At 46.4% G+C, this 21,317-nt stretch overlaps 1 protein-coding gene across 17 annotated transcripts in view; it reads right to left on the bottom strand.

Moving 5' to 3' along the window:
• Positions 1-21,317, bottom strand: part of LOC135920405 (serine/arginine repetitive matrix protein 2-like) — a 104,339-nt gene that overhangs the window by 29,605 nt on the left and 53,417 nt on the right. For all 17 annotated transcript variants that reach the window (XM_065454670.2, XM_065454662.1, XM_065454665.1 and 14 more), the window contains exons 2-6: positions 20,209-20,332; positions 18,091-18,154; positions 14,206-14,453; positions 3,523-3,648; positions 474-581 (exon numbers count right to left, since the gene is read on the bottom strand). In XM_065454670.2, coding sequence (XP_065310742.1) covers positions 474-581; positions 3,523-3,648; positions 14,206-14,453; positions 18,091-18,154; positions 20,209-20,332 — 670 coding nt within the window. The remainder of the gene's footprint in view (positions 1-473; positions 582-3,522; positions 3,649-14,205; positions 14,454-18,090; positions 18,155-20,208; positions 20,333-21,317) is intronic.

Genomic DNA, 21,317 nt, shown 5'->3' with positions numbered 1-21,317 from the left:
ATATGAGGCGCCTCACTGCGCATACACGAAGCAGTAGAAAAAAAATTACGTCTACAATTCTTACTGTCAGTTTTCTATCAGCGTGGGAAGCTTCGGAAGCTAGCAACTTGAGGGGTATAAGCAACCCGAGTTTATTATTATGCGTTGATCTTACACATCGGAAAGTTCCTACTCATTAGCTCCTTGCGTGTTCCGCTAATTTGGCCTTAGTTTGCGCCCTTTAGCGAAATTATTCTCAAGGCACCTCTTGCGCCATCCCAAAAAAGTTTCTGGCTGCTTGCTTGACGTTTTTCTTTTTGTTTACTATGAATTTCGATGTGTGCTTAGTGGAAACATGCCAGCACAGCTGATTGTAAACCATGTAAAGTTTCTCAGTATGAAGGCTAGCCCAAACGTACCAAATCCCCAGACTTTCGACCAACTAAATTACTTTTTTTTTCATTTCATGTGTATTTCTCAATGCAAGCACTGACCTGGCAGTTCTTCGGGACTAGGCCCGCGGAGTCGTCGGCGCATGGAGAAGCTCGGCGATTTCGGGTAGACCACCGAGTCTCCCTTGTCGATGTCGTAAACACCTGGAGCTGCAATCGTGTAGCCACCGATTGCGACGCTGTTTTAGGACGCTAAATTTCAGAAGTGCACCTGACTGCATCATTGTGCGTGAAAACATCATTCATGTGCCCCGCTGGGTTACGCATATAGCCCTGTTTGAGCAAAGAGAAGATCCAACTAGTTGTGCACTGTCTGCCTCTCTTCCGGCGAATCAAGTTGGCGATTTGTTGATAATGCAAATGCCATAGCAAATTATCTAGATTTCAACTATATTGTACAATGTGCCTATCTATCGTCGTTCAACGCACTCTATTTTTTTCCTGGTGTACTGCCGTATCAAGAGTCCTTTCAGCTATAACTCGCCGGTTCGATTGTTACCGGTTCTGGTAACATAAATATCTCATTTTACGAACTGTCTCCGAAACCCGCATGTCAGTATAATTGAAGGAGAGTTCTGTGGCATTACGTCCGCACGATAACTTCATTACACTGCGCGAGGCTTAGCTGAGCAACCTTAAGTTAAATGATTATGAGCAGCCGCAACTTCACTGTGAGCGAACACGTGTTATCATTAAATTAGAGCATTAATAAACTGAGCTCTTCGTGCACTCGCATTTTATAGCTTTTTTTTCACATTATGATGTATTGGAGTTGATGCTGCATAATCAAGAGGGGAAAAGTCTCTCTTACGTGAAGCAGAGAAATGTGGTTGCTTTAAAAACGCGCAGTTATTCTTGAAGGGGGCAAGATGCGAAATATATTTAAAAGATGAAGCACGTGTGAACTTTACATACCACAGTTATGTGAACATAGCTGCGAGTAGTTTGCTTCAGTGACTTTTTCTTAAACAAATGCAGTCAACAACAATGGCGACATGCTTCTGTCAGTGCAGTACGCGACGTGACAAGCGACAAATGGTGACATGCCAAGCTTGTGAAAAATGACACCAGTGTGCACGTTTGTCTTTCATGTTGTCGCTTGTGGTAGTGATGAGTGCAAAACCTTTTTCTTTTCTTTTTTTTTGATTCACGCAGGTTTCGATCGTTGCGTTTTTTTCTTCTAGTGTTTGTTTCCTCGCAAAGGTGAAAGTGCTACGAGGCGTCACGATAGCAGGGTGCAGTGTGCAAAGAGCGAAGACCTTACAGTTCGTTGGCGTGGAGGGATCAGAACAATACGACATTTGTTTACCAGGCTCTTCGTTGGGAAGAAGCAGATGCCTAAGTTATTCGCGAACGCTGCAGGTGTGGCATCAGGACGCTGTTGATGACGAATTCAATCAGCGTTAGTATGTGTCACACTAACCACGAGCGGCATATTAAAGTTTCACGATAGAAGATTTCTGATGACAGGCGTAGTCGCAAGGCAGGGTCCAATGAGTACAAATGGAAATTGGTGGATTCAGGCGAATTAAAGTGTCGAAGTATGATGCAATAAATGAGCCAAAGCGCTAATGTCCTTCTTGAAGGCAACTGAGCTATACGATTGTGACCGTACGTGAGTGAGCATCCGCCACCCGCGTATGTACACACACTGACTCTCATTCCCCCTACTTATATTTCTCCCTTTCTCTGCGTGTAGGGTAGCCAAACGGGCGCCACCATGGTCAAAAACCTCCCTGTATTTCTTTCTTTAACTTTATCTCTGCGTTTTTACCTCTCTTCTGTGCTTGGTTTCTCGTGGAAGTAAAAAATTTACACCGATGATTACGGTACACCCTAATGCGAAATCTGAGAGCAGCTCCATAGTGTTTTGATTTCGCAATATAATGGCTAGTGCGGCATGTTGCAAACGGAGCCAAGTGTGGCGCAACTGCTTAGCTAATCGGTAGAACATGCGTGGATAACGCGTGGGCGCGATTCACAGCAGCCGCTGCAGACAGAATTTCGCTCATGCAGCGCTTTGTTTCTATGCAGACGACGCGCGCTAGTCTGGAGCCATCTCGTGCCCATCGTCGCCGCACAGCCCGTCTTGCGCGGCACTACGCTTTTGTTACGCTTTCGCCATACCCTCCTTCTCCGCTTTCTGCCTCATAGTTCCGCTTCACCCTCCTCAGGAACGGGCGCCTAGAGCTGCGCTGAAAAACAAAATTCCGGGAGGACCAATCTCACGATGACTGTTGATGTTATTGCAATTAGCGTTCGTACAATATATCGACAGACTGTACTGCCCACCGCCAAATCGCATCTCGCGTCATGTATGAGCCGTGTACCGCCGCCTATAGCTCCTCCCTCGCGCTTCTCTCTGAACACGCTACGCCATCTAGCGGCGGGTGCACGAAGTCTCCCTCCATTTGAGTGGCCCCCGAGATTGCGCCGGTCGCTCGCCGGTGTGTGCTAACACTGCGAAATAATAGGGACGTTTAGCGTGTCCGGTATCCGGGAAAGCGCGGGCGGTATTCCGGTTTAGCGGGGGCGTAAAGGTGAGCGGCCCGATCCGTCTCTAATGCCTCGCTGCCCACGAGCATACGCCGCGCAGCGCGGAAGCGTCAGGCTAGCTGTTTGAGGAACCGGTGTGACGTGGGTGCGAATCCAACCAGCACCGCCAAAACTTTAAGGCATCTATTTTTGTTGAAGAGAGAGTGGCCTAAAGAGGCTAGATAGGCGAACACAAAGTGGTCAAAGCAGGCTTGAAACATAAATTGCATTAACAGTGAAGCAACACTTCCTTGATAACGGGATGCGCGGTGCAACAAGCAGCGAGTGCAGAATTCAGTGGTGCCGGGGCTGGAAAGACCAGACGAATGCATCATTTGCCGTGTGTCAAGTTCTTCGTAGGGAAGGAAGAGATTTCGAAGTGCCTTCGCGTGGGCCACGGATGTTCCCTTCTCGAGTGTTTACGTTGTCCTAAAAGTAAAAAAAAAAGTGCAGCAATATTTCGGTACGTGGCGGGGTGCGTGGTGCAACAAGCGGCCAGCTGGTGCAGGGTTGGGTGGCGGGCAAGGCGCAAGACGCGCATGCGCCGTGTGTTTACCAGGGTTGTCGTTGGGTCGGAAGAGGCTCTTAAGTTTGAGGCCGAAGGAGTAGCGGGGCGCTCGCCTGTTGCGGTGCACGAGCAGCGGGCGGCGTTGAGTTTCTTCTTGGCTTGGGCGGTCGGCCTCTGAAACAGCGCCGCGCGCGCGTCAATCAAGCGCCGCTCTCGCAGCCATTCCCGCACCACGTTTCGGGTCTCGTTCGCGCCCGCCGAGTCGCCACGAAAGAAAGTTGGGTACCTCGCTCAACCAACGCATACTGCTATCAACTATGCTTTCTCAAAGACTGATGTCACATCTATACGAAAACATATCGAAATAAGAGAACACGCAATACAAAAAATTATCAGTTCACTACGGCAATAGATGAGACGTGCGTCTCAAATATATTGCTGGCAAAGTGCTCATTTCGCTAGCAAAGGAAGGTATATCGCACAAGTAACATAGCAGCAGTGAAGGTGATAATGTTATGCAACAAAGTTACAGCCAGCAATTCTTAACGACTAATTCGAATAGTTACGCCGTCATATGGTTACTGCACGAAATGAAAGGGGTTTATCTTGTAGGTCTGAAGGATATATATAGCACTATAGGCAACGCGAGCATCGTTCCCTTCTTCAAATCGTTCCATACAATCATCATTCAGCCTCAGGCACATATACGCACGTACGTAATGTACGCACTTTAATTTCTTTCTCTCACTAAACGAGCAAGTCAAGGAATCTACTAAGTGGTCGTATAGCAACTCTTGCCCGTCTTAATAAACAACCGATGGCAAAATAAAGATGAACGAATGTCCACGTCGATTCTTATTGATAATTTTATTCTAATTGAAAGGAACTCTGGCTCAGTCCACCGTTGTGTCGTGTAAAAAGTTCTTCAAATGAAAAATAACTAACTCAGCACCTAGTTCATATATATACATATATATATATATATATATATATATATATATATATATATATATATATATATATATATATATATATATATATATATATATATATATATATATATACATATACATATATGTATATATATATCCAAAGTTACAGAACGCATGGCAAAACACCACACACATACAAGAAAGAAAACAGCAGATATGCGTTATTCACAACTGTTTATTCCATTTTGGCGTCATAAAATACATAACAAAGGTACGCGCATTCCCAGCTGCGGAAATCAGAAAGTGACAGCAATGACCAATCACACAAGTGCACACACAAAATAAATGGCCGTGTTGTGTAATACGCTCTTCTAGAAAGCGTCTCTGCGTCGCTTACAAGTTGCGGAAGGGTCACTGCCGAAACCTGCCCTGATCTCATCGATGAGGTTCGATGAGTCGGCTCGTATGGTATGCCCCTGCCTGTAGGGATCACGAAATTACTGGCAGGTCGGAACGATTCGACAATTCTCATTTTCCAATCGTCTTTGAGCTTCGTCACTGACGCGTTCGAAGCCGCGAAGCTAGTGTCACGGAGATCGGCCACTTCGCAGGACGCACGATGCAAAGTGAATAGAATCAGAGGGAGAATATCAACTATAAACTAAACGGAACACGCATGATTGGCTCGCTACATATATAACGTCGGCAATATGGCCGCATGCTCAGTCGAATACTGCCAGCGTCGAGACAACAAAAACGTTTACGCAGGTCAGCTGACTTGCGTAAAACTTGCGTATGGATGCCCGTTTGTTTTCATTGGCGCGCTATGCATTCCGCGTCGGCCCGCAAGGTTTGCGCGCCATCTATCAGGAAGACAGAAAGCGCGGGAAGCCGAGCGCGCGAAAAAGGCACGTGTTCGGTTGTCCGCAAGCGGGTTTTTCCCGGTCATCACAGGTGGCGCTGCGACTGCCAGGCTTTTAATATGTTTCGCATCGCAGTCACCTGGTCAATGCATACCGCTGTCCACAAAGATTTTCGTAGGCCTGGATTCACGATTAATAAAAGCCATTTTCTTTTTTTGCGGGAAAAATAACCTTAGCGGAAGGGATAAGTATAATGACCTACCCGAACGAACATCGCGCTGTACTCCTAAATTCCAGGTACAGCGACAGAAAACGGAACAAATTCTGTGCTCCGAAAACTCGTGTGGTCGGCTGTATGTGGATGAGTCAGAAGGTCACAAGTGTTTTGACTTGATGCAGCACTGACTCAGCACTCAAGGAATGTCAGTACTCGAAAAATAATAAATAAATAAGTGTAGCGTAAGAGGCAAACAGAGTATATTCAGAAGAACACAGAAAAACAGTTGAAGCTTGCAAACCGCAGGTGCCTTTACCAAGGTTCACTACGATGGCTCCACAGAACTATACTCTGAAGCTAAACATTTCGACAGAATTGCCTGTCTGGTTGGGAAATTGATTAGAACTTGAGACTGACTCCAACCAAATAACTGAATTTTATTAGCCCGACGTTTCGGAGCCCATTCGGCTCCTTCTTCAGGGGGTTGTTCTTCGGGGGGTGGCGGTGTGCCTCTTTTAAAGCGTCTTTTTTGAAGAAAGGGGGGGGGGGGGACACGGGAGGTGGGGAGACACTCCACAGACGGAAAGGTGGGGGGGAACAAAAGGAAAGGGGGGTTTGTGTTGTTGACCGCTTCCAAGGAGCTGCGATGACCGGTGCTGGGTGGAGTGCTCACGAGGGTGCCCTTGATGGGCCGCGGGGGGGGGGGGGGGGAGGTTACAGGGTCGCGCCGACGTTCTGTGTTGGTGAAACGAGCGGGAGTCTATCTGGCTGTGCGTCCTTTTCTTTTCGTCATGTCGCCAAGGCCATGGACATAGACCGAGGGTAGGTTGCCCTTCACACGGTTTATGTTATTCTCCGTATTCTGAATGTGCCATGACTCCAGTAGTAGTCTCTTTCGCCAGTTCGTTTCTGTTTGAAGGATTTCAGTTTCCTTGAAAGCAATTTTGTGGTCGGCGACTTCAGAGTGTTCCGCGACGGCGCTGCGAATACGGTTGAATGTCCTGACGTCGTTCTCGTGTTGTCTGATCCTTTCTTTTAGATTTTTGGTTTCCCCGATGTACGACGCCGGACAGTCAGCACAACTGATTTTGTAGACGACGCCTTGAGCTTTTTCTTTTGGTGGACGATCTTTTGGTTTAGGGAGGAGGATATTGAAAGTGTTTATTGGTTTGTGCGCCACTTTGAGGCCTTCTTTTTTTAATATTCGGCTGAGCGCTTCGCTGGTACCTCTGATGTACGGGATGGACACTCGCTTCTGGGGTTGGGGAGAAGTAAACGGCTGAAGGTCCCGCATTTTGTTTCTTCTTTTTTGTTGTCTGGTTGTCTTTCGAATGAAGTCATCTGTGTAGCCATTCCTCTTAAGTTCGTTGAGAACCGTTCTCTTTTCTTTCTTTAGATCCGATTCCGATGAGGAATGAGTTTCGGCTCGTTTGAATAAAGAATTTACAACAGACGCCTTGTGGTTTGCCGGATGGTCGGATTGGAAATGAAGATAGCGGCCTGTGTGGGTTGGTTTTCGGTAGACTGAAAATTTTAGAATGCCGTCTTTTCGTGTAACTTGTACATCTAAGAATGGGAGTGATCCGTTCTGTTCGCGCTCATATGTGAACTGTATATCCGGGTCTATGGAGTTTAAGTGTTTCTGCAAGTTTTCGACTTGGCTCGTCTTCACGATGCAAAAACAATCATCCACGTACCTGAGGAAGACTTTTGGTTTCGGGAAAAAAGTATTTAAAGCTCTCTCCTCGATGCTCTCCATAGTCAAGTTAGCCATGGCAACGGAAATTGAGGCCCCCATAGGAGTTCCTTTGACCTGTTTGTAGTAGCTGCCTCGGAAGGTGAAATAGGTATTGGACAGGCACAGTTCGAGAAGGCGGCAGATCTCGTCTACACTCAAAGGGGTTCTCTCACTGAGCGTATCGTCACGTTCCAGTGCATCTCTAGTTGCGGAAACAGCCAACTTAATGGGTACTCTTGTGAACAGAGAGATTACATCAAAAGAGACCAGACATTCATCATCTTCGATACGGATTTTTGATGTGAGTTTGATGAAATTCTCGGAGTCGCGCACGTGCGATGCTGTCCTTCCGGTGAGTGGTGATATGATCTGATGCAAGTAAGTGGATAGTGATCGTAGTGGGGAACACGAAAAGTCTACGATTGGTCGTAAGGGGATTCCGGGTTTATGGAGTTTTGGCAAGCCGTAGAAAGCTGGGGCGGATCCGTTCCTACAGATTAATTTTAGGTAGAGATTTCGAGAATTTGGGTGGCTGCGGAATATTTCAATCAGCGTCTTGTTCAGCAACGACTGAGTTCTCGTAGTGGGGTCCTTCTTTAGTCTCTCGTAATCTTGGCTGTCAAGTAGGGCGGACGCCTTATCCTCGTAGTCCTTTATGTTCAAAACAACGGTTGAGTTCCCCTTGTCCGCCGGTAGGATCACAATGTTGGTATCTTCTTTCAGCGTTCTCATTGCTTTTATTTCGTCGGAAGTTAAGTTGCGTTCTCTTCTGCGGTTGTTATTGGACCTTATTATGCCGATTGCTTTCAGTCTGACCTGTTCCCGCACTTTGGGGTCTAGTTGCTAGATGCCGATCTCAAGGGCGGCGATCATCTTGGGGAGGGGTGGGTTATCTGTCGTAACATTGAATTTTTGACCTTTTGCCAGGATTGAAGTTTCTTCGCTTGTGAGCTTTCTCGATGATAAATTGGTTACTGTGTGCTTGTTTAACACTCCTGTTTTCTCGTTTTCGTTGATTAGGGAAGAGAATTTCTTCTTCTGCGTTTGACTGTGTTTCATTTCCTCTGAGGACGCTACGGCCTTTGCAAACGATTCAATTGATGAAAAGAGATGGGGTACCTTGTGTTCAAGTTGTCTTCTGGCGAAGAACGCGTCGACTTCTTTCTTCCGGATCAACATGTGGCACTCATGTATCCGTGCTGTCACCAATCTTTGCTGGGCCTTGTCGATGATGTCCCGGCCTTCTGGTGTGTTGATTGGTTGGCGTAGCTGGAGACTTCGTGGCACGACGTTCTTGTCTTTGCATTTCCGGGTGAAGTCTAGGTGTGTCTTGAAGGTGGATATTCCTTTCACTGCTTTTATATAGTTCTTTGCAAGTTGCACTGCCTCTAGCCCGAAGTCTGCACGTAAAGACTTGAAGCTAAACATTTCGACAGAATTGCCTGTCTGGTTGGGAAATTGATTAGAACTTGAGACTGACTCCAACCAAATAACTGAATTTTATTAGCCCGACGTTTCGGAGCCCATTCGGCTCCTTCTTCAGGGGGTTGTTCTTCGGGGGGTGGCGGTGTGCCTCTTTTAAAGCGTCTTTTTTGAAGAAAGGAGGGGGGGGGGAACACGGGAGGTGGGGAGACACTCCACAGACGGAAAGGTGGGGGGGAACAAAAGGAAAGGGGGGTTTGTGTTGTTGACCGCTTCCAAGGAGCTGCGATGACCGGTGCTGGGTGGAGTGCTCACGAGGGTGCCCTTGATGGGCCGCGGGGGGGGGGAGGTTACAGGGTCGCGCCGACGTTCTGTGTTGGTGAAACGAGCGGGAGTCTATCTGGCTGTGCGTCCTTTTCTTCTTTTCGTCATGTCGCCAAGGCCATGGACATAGACCGAGGGTAGGTTGCCCTTCACACGGTTTATGTTATTCTCCGTATTCTGAATGTGCCATGACTCCAGTAGTAGTCTCTTTCGCCAGTTCGTTTCTGTTTGAAGGATTTCAGTTTCCTTGAAAGCAATTTTGTGGTCGGCGACTTCAGAGTGTTCCGCGACGGCGCTGCGAATACGGTTGAATGTCCTGACGTCGTTCTCGTGTTGTCTGATCCTTTCTTTTAGATTTTTGGTTTCCCCGATGTACGACGCCGGACAGTCAGCACAACTGATTTTGTAGACGACGCCTTGAGCTTTTTCTTTTGGTGGACGATCTTTTGGTTTAGGGAGGAGGATATTGAAAGTGTTTATTGGTTTGTGCGCCACTGTGAGGCCTTCTTTTTTTAATATTCGGCTGAGCGCTTCGCTGGTACCTCTGATGTACGGGATGGACACTCGCTTCTGGGGTTGGGGAGAAGTAAACGGCTGAAGGTCCCGCATTTTGTTTCTTCTTTTTTGTTGTCTGGTTGTCTTTCGAATGAAGTCATCTGTGTAGCCATTCCTCTTAAGTTCGTTGAGAACCGTTCTCTTTTCTTTCTTTAGATCCGATTCCGATGAGGAATGAGTTTCGGCTCGTTTGAATAAAGAATTTACAACAGACGCCTTGTGGTTTGCCGGATGGTCGGATTGGAAATGAAGATAGCGGCCTGTGTGGGTTGGTTTTCGGTAGACTGAAAATTTTAGAATGCCGTCTTTTCGTGTAACTTGTACATCTAAGAATGGGAGTGATCCGTTCTGTTCGCGCTCATATGTGAACTGTATATCCGGGTCTATGGAGTTTAAGTGTTTCTGCAAGTTTTCGACTTGGCTCGTCTTCACGATGCAAAAACAATCATCCACGTACCTGAGGAAGACTTTTGGTTTCGGGAAAAAAGTATTTAAAGCTCTCTCCTCGATGCTCTCCATAGTCAAGTTAGCCATGGCAACGGAAATTGAGGCCCCCATAGGAGTTCCTTTGACCTGTTTGTAGTAGCTGCCTCGGAAGGTGAAATAGGTATTGGACAGGCACAGTTCGAGAAGGCGGCAGATCTCGTCTACACTCAAAGGGGTTCTCTCACTGAGCGTATCGTCACGTTCCAGTGCATCTCTAGTTGCGGAAACAGCCAACTTAATGGGTACTCTTGTGAACAGAGAGATTACATCAAAAGAGACCAGACATTCATCATCTTCGATACGGATTTTTGATGTGAGTTTGATGAAATTCTCGGAGTCGCGCACGTGCGATGCTGTCCTTCCGGTGAGTGGTGATATGATCTGATGCAAGTAAGTGGATAGTGATCGTAGTGGGGAACACGAAAAGTCTGTCGAAACACGATTCTGTCGAAATGTTTAGCTTCAAGTCTTTACGTGCAGACTTCGGGCTAGAGGCAGTGCAACTTGCAAAGAACTATATAAAAGCAGTGAAAGGAATATCCACCTTCAAGACACACCTAGACTTCACCCGGAAATGCAAAGACAAGAACGTCGTGCCACGAAGTCTCCAGCTACGCCAACCAATCAACACACCAGAAGGCCGGGACATCATCGACAAGGCCCAGCAAAGATTGGTGACAGCACGGATACATGAGTGCCACATGTTGATCCGGAAGAAAGAAGTCGACGCGTTCTTCGCCAGAAGACAACTTGAACACAAGGTACCCCATCTCTTTTCATCAATTGAATCGTTTGCAAAGGCCGTAGCGTCCTCAGAGGAAATGAAACACAGTCAAACGCAGAAGAAGAAATTCTCTTCCCTAATCAACGAAAACGAGAAAACAGGAGTGTTAAACAAGCACACAGTAACCAATTTATCATCGAGAAAGCTCACAAGCGAAGAAACTTCAATCCTGGCAAAAGGTCAAAAATTCAATGTTACGACAGATAACCCACCCCTCCCCAAGATGATCGCCGCCCTTGAGAGCGGCATCCAGCAACTAGACCCCAAAGTGCGGGAACAGGTCAGACTGAAAGCAATCGGCATAATAAGGTCCAATAACAACCGCAGAAGAGAACGCAACTTAACTTCCGACGAAATAAAAGCAATAAGAACGCTGAAAGAAGATACCAACATTGTGATCCTACCGGCGGACAAGGGGAACTCAACCGTTGTTTTGAACATAAAGGACTACGAGGATAAGGCGTCCGCCCTACTTGACAGCCAAGATTACGAGAGACTAAAGAAGGACCCCACTACGAGAACTCAGTCGTTGCTGAACAAGACGCTGATTGAAATATTCCGCAGCCACCCAAATTCTCGAAATCTCTACCTAAAATTAATCTGTAGGAACGGATCCGCCCCAGCTTTCTACGGCTTGCCAAAACTCCATAAACCCGGAATCCCCTTACGACCAATCGTAGACTTTTCGTGTTCCCCACTACGATCACTATCCACTTACTTGCATCAGATCATATCACCACTCACCGGAAGGACAGCATCGCACGTGCGCGACTCCGAGAATTTCATCAAACTCACATCAAAAATCCGTATCGAAGATGATGAATGTCTGGTCTCTTTTGATGTAATCTCTCTGTTCACAAGAGTACCCATTAAGTTGGCTGTTTCCGCAACTAGAGATGCACTGGAACGTGACGATACGCTCAGTGAGAGAACCCCTTTGAGTGTAGACGAGATCTGCCGCCTTCTCGAACTGTGCCTGTCCAATACCTATTTCACCTTCCGAGGCAGCTACTACAAACAGGTCAAAGGAACTCCTATGGGGGCCTCAATTTCCGTTGCCATGGCTAACTTGACTATGGAGAGCATCGAGGAGAGAGCTTTAAATACTTTTTTCCCGAAACCAAAAGTCTTCCTCAGGTACGTGGATGATTGTTTTTGCATCGTGAAGACGAGCCAAGTCGAAAACTTGCAGAAACACTTAAACTCCATAGACCCGGATATACAGTTCACATATGAGCGCGAACAGAACGGATCACTCCCATTCTTAGATGTACAAGTTACACGAAAAGACGGCATTCTAAAATTTTCAGTCTACCGAAAACCAACCCACACAGGCCGCTATCTTCATTTCCAATCCGACCATCCGGCAAACCACAAGGCGTCTGTTGTAAATTCTTTATTCAAACGAGCCGAAACTCATTCCTCATCGGAATCGGATCTAAAGAAAGAAAAGAGAACGGTTCTCAACGAACTTAAGAGGAATGGCTACACAGATGACTTCATTCGAAAGACAACCAGACAACAAAAAAGAAGAAACAAAATGCGGGACCTTCAGCCGTTTACTTCTCCCCAACCCCAGAAGCGAGTGTCCATCCCGTACATCAGAGGTACCAGCGAAGCGCTCAGCCGAATATTAAAAAAAGAAGGCCTCACAGTGGCGCACAAACCAATAAACACTTTCAATATCCTCCTCCCTAAACCAAAAGATCGTCCACCAAAAGAAAAAGCTCAAGGCGTCGTCTACAAAATCAGTTGTGCTGACTGTCCGGCGTCGTACATCGGGGAAACCAAAAATCTAAAAGAAAGGATCAGACAACACGAGAACGACGTCAGGACATTCAACCGTATTCGCAGCGCCGTCGCGGAACACTCTGAAGTCGCCGACCACAAAATTGCTTTCAAGGAAACTGAAATCCTTCAAACAGAAACGAACTGGCGAAAGAGACTACTACTGGAGTCATGGCACATTCAGAATACGGAGAATAACATAAACCGTGTGAAGGGCAACCTACCCTCGGTCTATGTCCATGGCCTTGGCGACATGACGAAAAGAAGAAAAGGACGCACAGCCAGATAGACTCCCGCTCGTTTCACCAACACAGAACGTCGGCGCGACCCTGTAACCTCCCCCCCCCCCCCCCCCGCGGCCCATCAAGGGCACCCTCGTGAGCACTCCACCCAGCACCGGTCATCGCAGCTCCTTGGAAGCGGTCAACAACACAAACCCCCCTTTCCTTTTGTTCCCCCCCACCTTTCCGTCTGTGGAGTGTCTCCCCACCTCCCGTGTTCCCCCCCCCCTCCTTTCTTCAAAAAAGACGCTTTAAAAGAGGCACACCGCCACCCCCCGAAGAACAACCCCCTGAAGAAGGAGCCGAATGGGCTCCGAAACGTCGGGCTAATATTAATTCAGTTATTTGGTTGGAGTCAGTCTCAAGTTCTAGAACTATACTCTACGTTGTATTTTTTTGTGGCGAATGCAGCGTTGAATAATTAATTCTGGTAGTCATCAAAACACTTACCTCGTCAACTCTTACGCAGGAAAACGCATAGTTGTCGACTGGATTAGCGTCGAAATAAACAAGTTCATGACAAAGCGCAACTGAATGTGCAGATTTCGAGCACGTTTGTTAATCGGGTCGGAATCACTCGCTGGGGCTCTACCCCAGAAACCAAAGAAAACGAGTATATGTGCAGCAGTGACCAGCAACAGGCTCACACTAACAGGGAGCTAGCTCCGCAAAGGAAACGCAGGTTTGAGTGAAATGTCAATCAATTCCCTCCTTCCGGCTTGAGGCGTAGGTCTGAAATTAAACACGCAGTATTCGGGGCGGCGTACGCCCATCATAGAGAAATAGTTGATAACCGCAGTAAATAGGTGGCATAATAAGCGGCAACTTGGTTTCTACACTACAGGGATGGACCACCTCAATGCCATGCTTGGGACTGAACTGATACGTGAACGATTCTCACCTTCGAACATTCGAGTGAAGAGAACATCCCAGTTCCTTTATAAACATTTCTCTCCACCACGCACACAACCAGAAAACGCATGCTCGCACACACCAACACACACGCATGCACGCAAGCACACAAACACAAGTATAACACATGCACCACCGTTTCAGTGCAGGAACGCGCCACAGGTCTGAGCAGCACACGTGCATTGTAGCAACTCACCCAGGATCTGTTACCAACTCACCCAGGATCTGTTACCAACTCGCCCAGGATTTGTGGCCTGCAACCGTTTGGCAAAGACGGTATCTACCACTGTATAGCATATCCACTCGAAGTGTTCGTGCAAGTGCACCAAAGGTTGCACTGGCTCCCCGTGCCACAGCGCGCGCACGCTCTCGTAGCAGCAGTGTATGGCGACAACAGCGACGCGACCGCGACGCGAGTCGTGCGCTCACCGGGTACGTCGGCGGGCTTCGGGTCCCTGATCTTGGCGCCGAAGGTGTACATGGGCGAGGCGCTGAGCACGCACTGCTCGGCCTTCTCCGGGTTGTAGGCCCCCGGCGCCGGCGTCTTGAAGCCCACGGGCTCGCGGAGTTTGGGCGCCATGGTGGGCGCCGACACGGTCTCCTTGCCCTTCTCGGAGAGGCCCGCGATGTTGTACGTGCCGGGACCCGGGACGAAGAGGTCGCGCTTCTCCTCCGGCCTGCGATCACACGCGATCGCTGAGCACGTGAAAGTAGTGTGTGCACAGGGACAGTGGGAACTCTTTGCTTAAAGTTGCGCTAGTCGAAACTTCGACATCTCGGACATTTCTATAGTGCTTCGGGGGAACAAGAAACACGGTAGAAACACAGAGAAAAGACGACAGGACAACAGTCGGCGTCCTTCCCGACCTGTTGCCTTTTCTCTGTGCTATTCTGTGTTGTTTCTTTTCCACTTGAAGCCCTGGTACTGTCTCTCCCAGTGTCCTTCCTTTTCCGTCGACTTTTGTTTGTTCTATGGTGTCTCTTGAAACGCTGAAAATGCTTTACGGGTGAGTAGGAAAACAGCACAAGCGTCATCGTGAGGCTTGTTGACGCGACATGCCATCGCAATTGACACTTTCCTACACTTCCAGCGACACTTGTTGATTCTTGACGCGACAAGTGTCTTGAAAAGTTCCCTCGCGAAGAAAGCCTACACAAAGTGCCGGCTTTTAGAACTATACCTATGCCCGCTACAGCTAAAATGTAAAGAAATTTTTGAGTAAGTAACCTCGTAAAGCTTTCAGGTTGAGGGCGTTGCACTTATCAGGCGAGCCTTGTGATGTATGGTGCAACTCCTCTGTGTAAGATGCCCCTTTTTCCAGCACAGGGTAGCCAGTGATACTTACACACCTCCCAGCCTTTTGCTCTCTTTTTCTTCTTCGTGCTTCTCTGCGTAAATCTGATTTTACGGCTAAAATAGTTTTGCTCATTTCCAATCCTTATTTCATGGTGTTAAATGTCACCGCGCTCTGTTCAGTATTATCAAAAATGATAAGTTAACGTGGCCTAATGAACAAAACGAGTGAGAATCCCTTCGTAAAGGCGTTATTTTAATTCTACAAGTGAATTCAGGCGAGTCTTACAGCCATGCAGCATGTTAAAGCATCCTACTCTATGATATCGATGGCATTTCATTCCCTTTTAATAGTTGTAGTTTCACAAAAAATAAGTCTACTATATGTTGTCCGTTTCTCTCTTCCTGTGTTTCTCTCTGCACGCCTAACTTTATATCGTGAATGCCTATTAACTAGCTCAACTGTTCCTATGCGTATGTCGATTTAAGTCTAGCAATCGCTCAGCATGCTTTGGAGAAATCTCGTGAGTGTGAAGTTATAGTTACACGTCTGTTAGTTGGCAATACATTCTGTTTAGGCAACCATTATCTCCTCGAAGTACTTGGGACAGAAGAAATAAATTAAGCGGCCGTGATGTGGCAGAACTCATCATGGATGCTTTCCTGGTGTAGGTGTGGAAACGGTGTTACTTTCTTTTAGATTCTAATGAGAATTTGAAGAATATACCTTAAAACAATGAATACAATACCGCATGACTTCATATTCCATCAGAAAAAAAATAGTTTACACAAAGGCGAAAAATCTTTAAAAAAAAGACATCTATATCCTCTGAAACGCATAATGGAGAATGATTCCTGAAAGGACAATAACGTTCTCATCCATCCGAGAGTACCATGAAGCTTCGTGTCAGTTGCTTATTATGTTATACTCTTGGGTGGATCACAATGTTTCAATTTCACTGTTTGATTGGCTATTAGATGGTCATAACACTGCCACATCCCTTCGTCACTTCCTAGTAGGTTGTGACCTAATGCAGGGTTCTTGAATGACGAGCCGTCGTGAATATGTAATTTCGATTCGTGTACGTTCATATGTGCTTTTTTCTAAATGTATGGTTTTGCCACAAGGCATAATACTGTAGTTGTCTTTATTTTTTATAATTTACATGATGTAATAAGATAGGTTGCCCCTTTTATGTAGTCCAAGGTACTCCCCCGTCGCTTGGCAAAGAAAAATATTCTCGCAAATTTTCTAACGAAATGTGGCACAAATGTATCGCAAAAAAATCCTTCAGTTAGCATCAACAGAAAGTTCTGCACAAATGCTTAGAAATCCACAAAGATATATGCAGTATCCCATCGCCAGCAAACGGCGACAATAAGTGCTGTGTTTATTTATACCTCAATAAAATAACGCGTATGCAAACACAGTTGCTTCGAGTTGTCCTAGAACACGCACAAAAAAAAGTTCACAGTTCCACAGACGAGTGCGCAGACCGCAAGTACACGCATACATAACCGGTTATGTAAATGCGGGGGCACAAGCAACAGCAACTGACGAGCATCCACTGGAGACGCGGTGGCGGAGCACTTCCCCGAGGTGTTCAGGTGCTGTGCCCCAGGCCCAAGGTACGAAATGGGTGAAGACCGCCCCAGCCCGAAGTCTCTGGAGAGAGACTTCCTGCGCCCAAGTTTGATTACGAGGAAGGCAGCAGGCACACTGGGGATTGGAGCAACATCAGCCCCGTCATAGGAGAGCCTTCCGGGTTATAAAATGTGGAGCGAGAGTCGGAAAGAAGGGAAGTGGTAACGCGAAAGTTACAGTAACCTTTTCTGTTTTTGTTGGCGGAATGCACTGCCAACTTCTCACACGTAATATCCTTAGAAACGTGATTTATACTGCGTTTTGTGAAAGGTACTATTAACGCCAACTATTAAAGCTCTCGAAGGTGAAAATGCTGTGCACTTATAGTACAACAGTAGGGTATGCGACCTGGTTGTCTCTAGTTCCAAACAAGATGCCGACGCTTGTCCACATCCCCATTTTTGCGTTGTATGTCTGGTTTCACGCGGTTTAACAGGATATACTACCGCTACAGATTTGCTGGTTAACGGCGCTGTTCTCTACGCAATGACGCAATGAAATAACAAGCGTTATATTAAATATCTTCACTGTAACAAATACACGCCTTCAAACGCATCATTCCTATAATAAAGCAAATAGCTTTCTGGATGTCTTCAGTAATTTGCCGACATTGGTAATAATTGATTCCTGCAGAATTTTTCTTTCGTTTTGTTTCTTCCGTGCAGTGAACGAAGAAATGTGCTGGCGATGTACGCTGTTATTAGACGTTCGCGTGTTGCATATATATCGCTCTCTGACTATGCCTGTGCTATAACAAACCACATATATCCCAAGCCTATAGCCTGCATACGTATAGCCTAAGTAATGTGAAGTTTTGTTCGACCGATTAATTTCACTTCTGCTTTGTGTCCTTTTCCTTCGCCTTGACATTTCTTAATTCAACTTGAATTGATTTTTCATGTTTCAAATAACTAGGTCATTCGCTGGCTTACTTTTTCAGAATTTTAGTCATTCTGTAAACAGCAAAAAATAAATAAGTTCATATACAGAGGTCTCACACCACTTGACTGAATACTTAACAAGGCTTCGCGTTCCTACAAATAGCGGTCACACAGCACCTCGCCGCGTTGTCTGATGCAAAAACTCTCACTGTGTGCACCACTGCACCGGATTCGCTATGCTGCGGCCAGAGTGCACTGATGCGGTTGCCATACTTGGCTCCTTCTTCATCAAGTGCACATGAACAGTCAGCATCAGCATGCTTCCTTAATTCCACGTTTGTTTCCGTGAGAGCGTGTATAGAAATTCACCCAACGGTACGGGAGTGCAGATACGGCTATATACACCATTTGACTTGCATTAAATACAAAAGAAAATCATTCAATTACAGATGGGTGTCGCAAAGTTATACCAGCATCCGAAGTGAGCGACTTACTTGGTTCCAAAGGTGAAGGACGGAGCCTTTTGACCTTTCGTGACATTGGTGCTTGCCCTGTCCCCTGCAAAGTTTAGGGAACAGTGTTGAGAAGAACTCGATCGACGGAATATCCTATGTACTGTACGAACGGGCTAGAGCATACGCGACGTCGCTATGATAGTAGAGAGTTTTAGTTTAGGGGACGCAAGCGGCTTGCGTACGCAAGAACTAGGGACGACGATACTGCGCATGCGCAGACGCTGACGTAGGAGTCTGCGCATGCGCAGTACCGTCGCCCCTAGTTCTTGCGTACGCAAGCCGTTTGCGTGCCCTAAACTAAACTCTCTAATGTCACATCATAAGTTGCGTATTCACATGGGAGCACGGCGCTGTGGGGAGCCCTTTATTGCGTTAGCCAATTATATGGACTCTCGGGGGCATTTCCGCCGTCGGCGCCGGCGTCACCGTGATGTTACGTATAACGGTCGAAGTGCGATAACACCGTGGCCGCGCGCCGTGTTCTGTTAGAGGTGAGAGTGAAAGCGTGCGAGGATGAGCCGACGATGGGTGGCTCAATATCGCGCTCGCGCAAGGAAGGAAGGCGGGGAGGAACCGCGTCGTCTAGCGCCGCGCGCGAGGCACCGGAGGCGTTCTACTCCGGCGGCGTCTGTGTATGGCGCAGCTGAGTGCGGCCGCACGGACTCCATCTTGAAAGCGACCTGCGATGAGTACCGAGCCTATAGGTGGGCCGATGGTTGATAGCTTCGTGTGCGCTGTGTTCTGCCAAAACATTGTTTTGTGCTCAAATGTGTTGCTGTTATGTACCGACTGTTACAATGTTCCAGTATCACGGGATACCAGTAAGTATCAATAAAAGATACATATAAGAATTGCAAGGTTCGTGCGCTAATGAAGCAGTGTTATTCTGCTCACTGTTCAAGCCTGTGGCCCCACTTTCAGTTTGATAAGAACAATTTAAACCTTTGGGCTGACATCGTAATGAAGGCCGTGGTCAGTTTTATTTATTTATTTATTTATTTATTTATTTATTTATTTATTTATTTATTTATTCCTATATTTGTTATTTCTTTTAACCTACTGGTGACTGACGAGGAGAAATCATCAGTAACAACTAAAATGGGGTCTAGGTGGCAACGCGCGCCCTCTTCGGGGACAGAATAAAAGCATGCAACGGCATTGGGACAAGTATTGTATTTTAAACATGTCTGCGAAAGTATTGGATTATGCAATGTCTGACTTGACTTAATGTATTGGGTTTGATATTGGATTTGACATAACCAATTCAAAAGTAACGTTCCCAGTGCGAAAATATCTCCATATACTTGAGGCATTCTGCAAAGAGGCCCTCATTGAGGAGGGTTAAACATGGCAATAGAAGGTCAGAAGACGATGATAAATATTTGTCATAACGAAGTAGTACAAATTGAACTGATTATCTGTGTACTAGCTCAATCTTAGCAAGATCAATGGTCGGAAATACAGCCCTAACGTTGTCGTATATTGAAGATGGAGAAATTATAGTAACGAAATGATACGTCAACTGATACCCCATTACTTGAATAGCATTACGAAATTGTAGCTATTTTATATACGTGTAGCATCTTACATTTAAATCCATTGTAATGTTATTGCATCGTAGGTCACGAAAGTTTAGGGGAGAGGGCCGATTTCGCAACGAATGGGAATTTCTGCTCTTGTGAGGCATGGGGCTTCTGATGGAGCACTTTGTAAGTAGCAAAGACTACTCCTTACTGAAACTTTGAATTCGAGGCCCAGGGTTCGCAAAAATGCTGTTTATCTTTTTTTCTCTCAAATTTCGTGTTTGGCCGACAGTAAGTGTTAATCATGCCGAAAGTTTACAAACAACATTGTCTAAATTTTTCTTCCTTTCTTTTACGTCATGTATTAGGACTGTGCTTTACGCTTTCATTGTATATAGGCTGTTCTTGCCTTGTGCTTGTTTTACTGTACCCTGCCGCCATGTCATGTTGCGGACCATTCCGAGCCCATCAGTGGCTTTTTTTATGTGCAGCCTGAACGTCAACGTGTCTTTTGTTCAAGCGTGTTTTGTTTGTTTGTTGTGTTCAAGTGAAGTTCAAGTTCAAGGTGTCTCACCTATGGTTGACGGGATGGTGAAGGCCCCCGGACCGGGTGTCTTGAAGTCCGACGATATGGGGCCCCGTCTCTTGGTCGGACTCCATGGTCGCTGCTGGACGTAGTAGCCCGACACATATTCGCTCTGCGAACGATGAAAAACAAATAAAGCGCGAAATCTTAGGATCACAATTTCTAACTGTTGTTCGCGCGTTTGCTTCGATAGAGAGCCATTTAAACAACGTTACGAGTCCCTATTTGGCAAAGTACTACGTATCTGAGCCTATCGCGGGGTCGCTTTCTCCTGCGTAACTTAAAGCAAACGAAGAAAAGCACAAATCCTGAGGACACTCTGAAACCCCGAAGTTAGAAGCAGCGTCCATATTCACGAAAATCCCTTACGCTAGAATTGCATCTCCGATCACACTGTTTTTGTAGTTCTTTATCTACGTGCCTTCACTGTGATAATCCCGCGCGATCGTTTTATGTATCCCCCACCCCGCCTTCTTTTTGCATGCGAGTTGCGACGTCTGCGATGTGTGCGACAGTTGTTTTATATTTTACGATCTACCGCTAATATTATATAATGTACCATGTTTCATTCTGTTATTGTTCCTTTTTTATATTATGTAGCCCACTCCCCTCGACAATGCCTCGGCGCTTGAGGGTGTGTCAAATGAATGAATGAATGAATGAATCAATCAATCAATCAATGAATGAATGAATGAATGAATGAATGAATGAATGAATGAATGAATGAATGAATGAATGAATGAATGAATGAATGACAGTAAAATTCTTGCCAATCTTGGTGCTGGACTTGTTATCAACAAAGTCGCACATGTGTAAGGCGAAGAAAGGTCCCGAGGATGCAAGCGAGAGTCCGTCCTTCTTTCTTTCGAGCAGTACGCGGACGCAAGAGGACGTCGGTTAGAGGAACGGACATCTCCCATAGTTCCGATGGGCACAGATGCAAGGCGCAGAAGCTTCATTTATCATTATTTTTTCTTGACAAGCGCCGTAAATAACTCGAGACCGCTTACTATGCTTCGAAGCTCTCGATCGCTAAGCGACGACCGCTGTCTCGCAAGGGTTCGCCGGGTTTCGTTTCTCCAATTTGTTAACCACCC

The sequence above is a fragment of the Dermacentor albipictus genome, chromosome 10, assembly GCF_038994185.2.
Source record: "Dermacentor albipictus isolate Rhodes 1998 colony chromosome 10, USDA_Dalb.pri_finalv2, whole genome shotgun sequence".
Classification (NCBI taxonomy): Eukaryota; Metazoa; Arthropoda; class Arachnida; order Ixodida; family Ixodidae; genus Dermacentor; species Dermacentor albipictus.
Note: the sequence above shows the minus strand (reverse complement) of the source record. Positions and strands in the feature narration are given on the sequence as shown.